The 10,139-nt window shown below is 42.4% G+C and overlaps 1 protein-coding gene across 1 annotated transcript; it reads right to left on the bottom strand.

The window, feature by feature from the left end:
• Positions 1–601: 601 nt before the first annotated feature.
• LOC138905923 (uncharacterized) lies at positions 602–7,017 on the bottom strand. The gene is made up of 3 exons (XM_070194436.1): positions 6,921–7,017; positions 1,200–1,390; positions 602–712 (listed from the first exon to the last, which is right to left on the bottom strand). Exons 1-3 carry the CDS (start codon positions 7,015–7,017, stop codon positions 602–604), a joined length of 399 nt encoding a protein of 132 aa, XP_070050537.1.
• Positions 7,018–10,139: the final 3,122 nt, after the last annotated feature.

Here is a 10,139-nt window from a genome sequence, read left to right as displayed (position 1 = left end):
GGGCTGTAGAGATTTCCCCAACCCACTGACTGGAGACATCTTGTCCCTCTTTTCCATCCATTATGTTGTCGTCTGCTATTTTTTCGGCGAGGTAGAGGATAGTTTGTAGTAACAAATCTTTTGGGGGTTTGAATCTTACAACTACAGTGGTAACCAGAACTCGATGGGGTTTGAGAAGAAACAGTAGGTGGTTGTTGGTCTGGTATGGGGTTTTGACTAGGTGATGGTACGGACTCAGACTCACGCTCCAGTACTTCATGAGATGACAACACAGTAGGAGTGACGCTGGTAGCATTTGAAACTTCTGGATTCTGAGACATAATGAGTTTTGGAAGTGGAGACACCAAAAAGAGAGGGCTTTTGAGTGAAAATTTTATGGCTTTGATGTAGATACCTGTGAGAGAGACGTCTTTTGGGGTTATTTAGAGGAGGTGAGGGACCCGTTACAAACAAAAGGAATTTATTAGGTAGACGGGTCGGTTTGTAATGGGTGTGACATTTGGGTTTTTAAAAGGATTAGAGAGAGGCAAAAACATTTAATGACGTGGCACTTTTATAGCCGTTAAAATTATGCATGTGTAATAGGAGCTACTAACCTGCGTCAAAGGAACCAGGTTCCCTGACTGAGTTTTGTAAATGTGAGCCTCATCCTTTTACCAAGATGCAATGTTATTGGCTGCTTGTTTTCTCTGTAGTTTCCATGCGTGTTTACCTGTAACGATATAGAAATGAGTTAGAAATCGTGAGAAAATACTTTTTAGCAGTTTTACCTGTTCATTCTTTCATAGCCAATCATTGAGGGACCTGATGCTCAGTTTGATTTTATCAGCCCCAATGCAGTCGAGGTTTTTCAAAATGCTCTCTGCTCAATGCTTTGGTGAAGATATCAGCTACATGGTTCTCTATTTTGCAAAACTTCATGCAGATAAGACCTTTTTCAACAATATTCCTGAGAAAATGATGTCGCACATCAATATGCTTTGTTCTCTTATGCTGGACCGGGTTCTTTGCCATATTGAGAGCGTTAGTGTTATCACACAGTAATGGCACACAATTAGAGAGCACACCAAAATCATCCAGTTATTGCTTGATCCACAACAGGAGGCAGTTGCCACATATTCAACTTCTGTAATATAAAGAGCCATAGAGTTTTGTTTCTTTGTCCTTCATGAAATTAAGCATGACCCTAGAAAATGTGCCATGTCAGATATGCTCTTTCTATCCACCAAGTAACCAGTATAATCAACATCAGCATACCCAATTAAGTCGAAGTTGTCTCCTGAAGGATAGTAGAGGAACATGTCATGTATTCCTTTGAGATACCTTAGAATCCTCTTGGCAACTTTTAGATGAGATTCCTTTGGACTTGATTGGAATCTAGCATATAATCCTACACTGAATACAATATCATGTCTGTTAGTTGTGAGATACAAGAGTGAACCAATGTGTGATGACCCAAAAGGTCATCTTATGCTTTAGAACTCGAATCTGCACTTTTAAACCTTAAAAATCTCATTTTTACCTTTCTCTATTTGCGTGCGCAGTCCGGACAGGTTTTCGAAAAGCTTTTATGTTGAAAACTAATGAAAATAAGAATTTTTACCGTAAAAGTTAATTTTAATTGACTTCGGTCAATATTTTTATTAAATGGGCCCAGATCCATGTTTTGACAGTCCCGATGGGTCCGTATCAAATTATGGGACCTGGGCGTATGCCCGGAATCGAATTCGGAGGTCCCTAACTCAAGTTATGAATTTTTGATGAAGATTAAAAGTATGAAAATTAATTATTTTTAAGAATTGATTGATGTTTGGCATTGTTAGTACCGGGTCCGTATTTTGGTTTTAGAGCTCGGTACAGGTTCATTATGATATTTAAGACATGTCTGAGAAATTTGGTAAGAAACGGAGTTGATTTGATGTGATTCGGACCTTCGGGTAATTTTAAAGTGTTCTTGAGAATTTCATTCGATTTGGTGCTAAATTCGGAGTTCTAGGTGTTATTTTGGTGATTTGATCGCTCGAGCAGGTCTATATGATATTTTTAGACTTGTGTGCATGTTTGTTTGGGAGTCCTGAAGGCTCGGGTGAGTTTTGGATAGGCTACGGGGTGATTTGCACTTAGAAAATCTGAGATTTTTGCTGCAGTAGTTGTTCTGGTGTGCCCTTCTTCGCATTCGCGTAGGTAGTGTCGCGAACACGAAAGGTAAAATGGGGGCTGGGGAAATTTTTTCTTCGCGAACGCGAAGGACTGGTCGCGAAGCGTTGGGGGTGGTACCCTTTGCGAACGCGATCTGTCTCACGCGAACGCGATAGTTTAAGGGACCTGGGGAGGGGGTCATGTTCTTCTACGTGAAAGCGTCCACTGCCTAGCGAACACGAAGGCTTGGGGGGGAGCTGCCTTATGCGAACGCGTAGAAAAACTTGCGAACGCGAAGGCCTTAGGCCGATGTGCATCGCAATCGCGACAGGCCTATCGCAAACGCGATGAAGTCCTGTCCAGTGAGTTAAAAACGACTCCAAACACGGGTTTAAGCCATTTCTTCAATATTTTTCAAGAACCAAACGGGTAGAGGTGATTTTCAAGAGTCATTTTCTTCCCCAAAGTGTTGGTAAGTGGTACTAAACTATTTTCTTTCAATTACCCATTACATTTTATGAATTATCAACCTAAAATCTAGAGTTTTCATGGTAGAATTAGAGGTTAGGGTAGAAACTAGGGATTTCGAAAATTTGAGGATTTAGACCCCAATTTGAGTTCGGATTCCAAACTAATTATATATTCGGTCTCGGGGGTGAATGGGTAAAAGGATTTTGATCTGAACCTTGGGTTTTGATCAAGCGGGCCTGGGGTCGGTCCTTTAGCAATATAGTTGATTCCTTTAGCAATATTGATTCCTTTAGCAATATTTGATATTATTGAGTCATTTTTGAATAGATACGAGTCGTTTGGAGGTGAATTCCAAAGGAAAAGTTGTGATTGAGAATTAAGTGGCCTTCGGAGCGAGGTAAGTGTCGTGCCTAACTTTGGCTTGAGGGAATAGGAATTACGTGTTCATTTTCTACGTGTTTGGTTGTTAAATACGATGTATAGGTGAGGTGACGAGCATCTATGCGTCGTTGTCGAGTCATAGCATGCGAGTGAAATTCTATTCTTGTCTATTTTATAGCATTAAATTCTACTATCCATGCTTAGCAGGTTATTTAAAATGTTGGGTGACTTATATTTGGTTTCACTGAGATTTGGTAACTTTCGATTATTGATTCAAGGTTGAGATTACATTGTGCTATTGATTATGGGTAAAATAATGGTTTCTTTGTGGTACTCCTATCTATCAGTTGTTATTGATCCTGTGATTTGTGAGGAGTGTAAAGCACGAAGGGTGATGCTGTGCATGCATTATCCATATTGTGAGGAAGAGTGTAAAGCACGAAGGGTGATGCCGTGTATATTATGAGAGGTTTAATGTATGAAGGGTGATGTCATGTTGTTCTATTTATTTATTTGGTGAGGTTGAGAGTAAAAGCACGAAGGGTGATGTCGTGCCGTTATATTTATTTATTTAGGTGAGGTTGAGAGTAAAATCACGAAGGGTGATGCCGTGCCGTTATTTTATTTAGTTGGTGAGGTTGAGAGAAAAAGTACGAAGGGTGATGCCGTGCAGTTTTCCTTTGCTGTTTTAATTGCTCAATTCATTTAAGGATTGTCTGTTTAATTCTGTCTTTTCATTATTCTCACTCTTTATGTTGTATTACCCCACTGTATGTCCCCTTCCCATTATTTCTGCGTTATTACTTTATTTACTGTTATTGCCACTAGTATGATTATACTGTCCAGGTTATATGTGGGTGTCTTGTCCTAGCCTCGTCACTACTTCGCCGAGGTTAGGCTCGACACTTACCAGTACATGGGGTCGGCTGTACTGATGCCGCACTCTGCACTTTCTGTGCAGATTTTGATACTGGTTCAGGTTGATCCAGATTTGCTATTGGTCCGCTGTCCGGAGACTCAAGGTAGATCTGTCGGCGTTCACGGACCTTGAAGTCCCCGTCTATCTTTTATGTCCTACTATTTTCTTTCATTCAGACAGTTGTATTTCTTTCAGGCTATTACTTGTAGTAAATTCTAGAATGCTCGTGAATTGTTACTCCAGATCCGGGTGGTAGTAATTAATACAGTTTTCTAATATTCCGTACTTATTATATTTCATCTTAGTTAATTATTGTTATTTACTGAATGGAAATAAGGAATTGGTTTAACGATTTTCTAACGTTGGCTTGCCTAGCGAGTGAAATGTTAGGCGCCATCACGGTCCCGTCGGTGGAAAATTTTGGGTCGTGACAGTTGGTATCAGAGCACTAGGTTGCTTAGGTCTCACGATTCACGAGCAAACATAGTAGAGTCTGGAGGATCAGTACAGAGACGTCTGTGCTTATCTTCCAGAGGCTATGAAGTTTAGGAACAAGTTTTACTTCTATTCTACTATGTCGTGCGGTTTTGCTTTCTCAATACTGATTGAACTCTTCTACTCTTATTCTCTCGCAGATGGCGAGAACATGTACCGCTTCCTTAGTTGAGCAGCAGCCAGAGCCTCCAATGATAGCTCCTACGCGGGGCATAGGTCGAGGTCGAGGCCGTGCCAGAGGCCGAGGCAGGGGCAGGGGCAGGGCTCAGCCTAGGGCCCGAGCAGCAGCCCCAGCAGCTGAGCCTCAGATAGAGCTTGACGAGGAGGTTCCAGCCCAAGCTGTTCCTGCCGGACCAGCTCAGGTTCCGGAGGGGTTCATTGCTACCCCAGTACTTCAGGACGCTTTGGTCCGTTTAGTGGGCCTTATGGAGAGTGTGGCCCAGACTGGCACATTTTCCATGGCATCAACAGTCTCTCAGGCTGGAGGAGGAGCCCAGACTCCCACCACTCCTGCTCCGGAGCAGATAGCTCCCCAGTATCAGGCTCTAGCAGCTTAGCTAATCAGATTAGTTCAGCCGGTTATTGCGGCACAGGCCGGAGATGGGCCAGCTATGTCTTCTGAGGCTTTATGGAGATTGAACAGGTTTATCAAACTCTTTCCTGTTCATTTCAGTGGTGCTCCTTCAGAGGATCCCCAGGAGTATCTTGACAGCTGTCACGAGGTTCTACGAAATATGGGTATAGTGGATACCAATCGGGTCGATTTTGCTGCATTTTAGATGACTGGTTCCGCCAAGAAATGGTTGAGAGATTACTTGTTGACCAGACCAACTGGGTCGCCTGCTCTTACTTGGGACCAGTTCTCTCAGCTCTTCATAGAAAAGTTTTAGCCTATCACATTGAGAGAGGAGCATCGCCGTCAGTTTGAGCATCTCAAGCAGGGCAGTATGACTGTTACTCAGTATGAGACCCGTTTTGTGGATTTCGCCCGTCATGCTATTCTTCTGCTTCCCACCGAGAGAGAGAGAGGGTGAGGAGGTTTATTGATGGACTTGCTCAGCCTATTAGATTGCAGATGGCTAAGGAGACTGGGAGTGAGATTTCTTTTCAGGTGGTTGCTAATGTCGCCAGACGAGTCGAAATGGTTCTTACTCAGGGAGGTCAGGGGTCTGACAAGAGGCCTCGCCATTCCGGTGAGTTCAGCGGTGCCTCACCTAGAGGCAGGAGTACTTTTGGTAGAGGCCATCCTCCCAGACCGTTTCATTCAGTGCTCCAGGCATCCCACGGTGCCTCAGGTGGTCGTGGCCCTCAGATGCATTATTCCGACCAGCTAGCCTACAGTACACCACTAGCTCCTATTAGTGCACCTCCACTCCAGAGTTATCAGGGTGATTATTCAGGTCGATAGGGCCAGCTTCAGGGTCAGCAGTCACAACAGTCGAAGTTATGTTATACTTATGGTGATCCGAGGCACATTACTAGATTTTGCCCTCGAGCAACGGGCAGCTCACAACATCAAAGTTCGCGTGCCATGGTCCAGACACCAGTTGCTGCACCACCTGCTCAGCCAGCTAGAGGTAGGGGTCAGGCAGTCATAGGTAGAGGCCAGACTGTTAGAGGTAGAGGTCTGGCCGTTAGAGGTGGAGACCAGCCAGTTAGAGACCATCCCAGGGATGTAGTTCAGGGTGGTGGGGCCCAGCCCCGGTGTTATGCTTTCCCAGCCAGGCCTGAGGCTGAGTCATCTAATGCTGTTATCACAGGTACTGTTTCAGTTTGCAGTAGAGATGCTTCAGTTCTATTTGATTCGGGATCTACTTACTCCTATGTGTCATCCTATTTTGCTTCCTATTTGGTTGTGCCCCGTGATTCTTTGAGTGCTCCTGTGTATGTGTCCACACCAGTGGGAGATGCTATTGTTGTAGATCATTTTTATCGTTTGTGTGTGGTCACCCTTGGGAGTCTTGAGACTCGTGTAGATCTTCTACTTCGTGACATGGTTGATTTTGATATCATACTGGGTATGGATTGGCTGTCAACTTATCATGCCATACTAGATTATCATGCCAAGACGGTGACCTTAGCCTTGCGGGAGTTGCCTCGATTAGAGTGGAGAGGGAATCTTGGCCATTCTGCCAGCAGGGTTATCTCTTATGTGAAGGCTCGACATATGGTCGAGAAGGGGTGTCTAGCTTATTTGGCTTATGTTCGCGATTCTAGTGCGGAGGTTCCTTCCATAGATTTGGTGTCGGTTGTTCGTGATTTTCCAGAGGTATTTCTTGCAGACCTGCCGGGGATGCCACCCGACAGGGGTATTGATTTCTGGGTGGTAGTAATTAATACAGTTTTCTAATATTCCGTACTTATTATATTTTATCTTAGTTAATTATTGTTATTTACTGAATGGAAATAAGGAATTGGTTAACGATTTTCTAACGTTGGCTTGCCTAGCAAGTGAAGTATTAGGCGCCATCACGGTCCTGTCGGTGGAAAATTTTGGGTCGTGACACAATGATACCTCTGTACATGGTTTCATTCACAGGAGAACCAGATTCATCCATGTCCAGACGAGTGGCAGTGACAATAAGAATATCAATGGTTTTTGAATTTTCCATCTCGAACCTCTTCAGGAGCTCTTTAATATATTTCTACTGACTTATCATCGTTCCCTTAGAGGTTTGCTTAACTTGCAGACCCAAGAAAAAGTTTAGTTCCCCCATCATGCTTATCTCAAACTCGTTTCCCATAAGCTTGGCAAACTCCTCACACAAGGAATCATTTGTTGCACCAATGATGATTTCATCAACATAAACTTGCACAATGAGCAGGTTCCTCCCTCGTTTCTTCAAAACCAGAGTGTTGTCAAGTTTTCCTCTTGTAAAGCCATTTTCCAGAAAGAACCTCGACAACCTTTCATACTATGCGTGAGGGGCCTGCTTTAACCCATATAATGCCTTGTTAATCTTGAATACATGTTCAGGGTGCTTATGACACTCAAAACCAGGTGGTTGTTTGACGAAGACTTCTTCTTTTAAGTACCCATTTAGAAATGCACTTTTGACATCCATTTGGATCAATTTAAATTCCATATGGGATGCAAAGTCAATGAGAATTTTTGATGGCTTCCATTCGTGCAACTGGAGCAAAAGTCTCATCATAGTCAATACCTTCTTTTTGATTATAGCCTTGAACCACTAACCTGGCCTTGTTCCTTGTTATATTCCCAAACTCATCAAGCTTGTTTCTAAACACCCAACTGGTTCCTATAACAATTCTATTTAAAGGTTGAGGAACTAGGTGCCATACATTGTTCCTCTCAAATTGATGAAGTTCATCTTGCATAACAATAATCTAGTCAGCATCTTTCAATGCTTCCTTGATATTTTTGGGCTCAATTTGAGAAAGGAAGGCTGAGTAGGCAAACGAGCTTCTTGTCTTTGATCTGGTTTGAATCCCTAAATCAAGAGGAGTGATCACATTTTGGAGGGGATGTGAACTTTTGTGCTTCCAGTTAGACACCTGAATCTCATTGTGAGAAGACCCAAGTTCCTCTGAATGGGATCCATTGTTGATATCACTGGAAGAGTGAGTGCCACTTCTCTGCTTAGCATCAGGTGTACCTTGCACGACATCAACAACTCAGTTTTCTGCTTCAGTTATTGTAATGGAGGAACCAGGTTCTTCTATATTCGCTGGACGTTCTGCTGCATCTTCTTCATTGGATTCCTTGACTTGACTCATCAGATCAACCTTCCTATTTATCATATCAATAACTTCCCCAGGAACCTTTGACTTCTCTCCATCTTGATCAATCTTATCATGTGAATCTTTCCCACATAAGTCGTGTAATTCATCAAATATTACATGTATGCTTTCTTCAACACATTGAGTCCTTTTGTTGTAGACTTTGTATGCTTTGCTTTGTGAGGAATATCCAAGAAATATTCCTTCATCACTTTTGGCATCAAATTTTCCAAGCGCTTCCTTACCATTATTGAGAACGAAACATTTACAGCCAAACATTCTCAGGGGAGTTAGCTTGGGTTTCCTCCCGTTCAGCAATTCATGCGTGGTTTTGATTAAGAGGGACCTGATCATACACCTGTTTACCAAATAGTAAGTAGTGTTGACTGCCTCCAGCCAAAAACCTTTTGCTACACCACTGTTAATTAGCATAGTCCTTGCCATGTCTTCAAGAGTCCTATTTTTCCTCTCCACAACACCATTTTGTTAGGGTGTTCTGGGAGCTGAAAATTTATGATCTATACTATTTTTAGCACAGAATTCGTCAAATTTTGCATGATCAAACTCTATGCCATGATCAGATCTTATACTCACAACATTATGGCTCATCTTCACTTAAATCTGCTTCACAAAAGCAACAAAAACTGGAAAATTTTCATCCTTGGTTATGAGAAACAGGGTGCATGTGAAGCTGGAGTAGTCATCAACTATGACGAAAATATACTTCTTTCCTCCTTTACTTAGCACCCTCATAGGTCCACACAGATCCATATGGAGGAGTCAAGTGGCCTTGAGGTGCTTACTTTTTTTTTTGGGCTTAAAGGAGGACTTGACTTGCTTTCCTCTTACACATGCATCACACACCTTGTGATCCTTGAACCTTGACTTGGGAGGCCCACGGACCAGGTCCTTCTTGACCAACTTGTTCAGCAATGAAAAGCTTGCATGTCCCAATCTTCTATGCCATATCTCAACATCATCATCAACAACACTCAAGCATGTAAGATCCACATTATTCAAAGACTCAAAATCAGCAATATAAATATTTTTTAATCTTTTTTCCATCAGAACCACTTCACCAGTTACAAGATTAGTGACAGTGCAAATCTTTGATAAGAATTCAACTTTGTTTCCTTTGTCGCAGATTTGAGAGGCACTCAATAGGCTGTATTTCAGGCCGTTCACGTAGTACACATTCTCAATTGAGTGAGTGAGTGTCTTCCCAACTCGTCTTACTCCCAGAATGTATACCTTTTTGTCATTGCCAAAGGACACACTCCCTCCTTGCAGGACTTTGAGTGAGAGGAAATCATCAGTGCTTCCAGTCATATGCTTAGAGCAACCACTATCCATATACCATCTTTGGCTTCTTCCTTTCACTTCTCCCTGCACAAGAAAATCGGAGATTAGACTTAGGAACCCAAACAAGTTTGGGTACCTTGTAATGAGGGAAAGGGCGAATTAAGCTTCTTCTTGTAATAGCAGGCATCATACATTTTTTATTGGAGGGACCATGTTCCTTAGCAGTTGGTACTTTTTCAGCAAAAATATTGTTTTTCTGTTGGGACTGAAATCTAGCTTTACAAGATTCTTTAAAGTGCCCAGTGTTGCCACAGTGAGTGCAAAGCCAGTTATCAGGTACAGTAATATACTTGCTATGTGGGTTGTAAGGAGTCTTTTCCTTTTGGAACCCAATTCCCTACATGTTTCCCCCGTTATTTTTGTACATAGCAGTGATTGTATCGGAGGATCAGGTTCACTTTAGAGATTTTTCTAGGTCATTTTTAACCCTGCCTAGGTATTCCTAAAGTTGTTTGTTTCTTTTAAGTTCAACACACAGACTACATTTTATCACTTTGAGCTCATTTTCAAGCCTAAGGTGTGCCTCACTTGCGACTTCCTTACCCTTTTGAGTGTTCCCAGAACTGTTTTCCCTTTTTAATTCTTCAATTGTTTCTTTTAGATCCACAATTACTACCAACAAGTCATCTCT

This window comes from Nicotiana tomentosiformis, chromosome 2 (assembly GCF_000390325.3).
Source record: "Nicotiana tomentosiformis chromosome 2, ASM39032v3, whole genome shotgun sequence".
Classification (NCBI taxonomy): domain Eukaryota; kingdom Viridiplantae; phylum Streptophyta; class Magnoliopsida; order Solanales; family Solanaceae; genus Nicotiana; species Nicotiana tomentosiformis.
Note: the sequence above shows the minus strand (reverse complement) of the source record. Positions and strands in the feature narration are given on the sequence as shown.

Excerpts from the sequence above, each read along its gene's own strand:
- LOC138905923 (XM_070194436.1), bottom strand. The coding sequence starts at position 7,017 with ATGGAAAATTCAAAAACCATTGATATTCTTATTGTCACTGCCACTCGT. Across the intron at positions 1,391-6,920 it reads GAATGAAACCATGTACAGAG|GATTATATGCTAGATTCCAA; the intron begins GTATCATTGTGT and ends TATTCAGTGTAG. Across the intron at positions 713-1,199 it reads GAAAGAGCATATCTGACATG|GTAAACACGCATGGAAACTA; the intron begins GCACATTTTCTA and ends ATATCGTTACAG.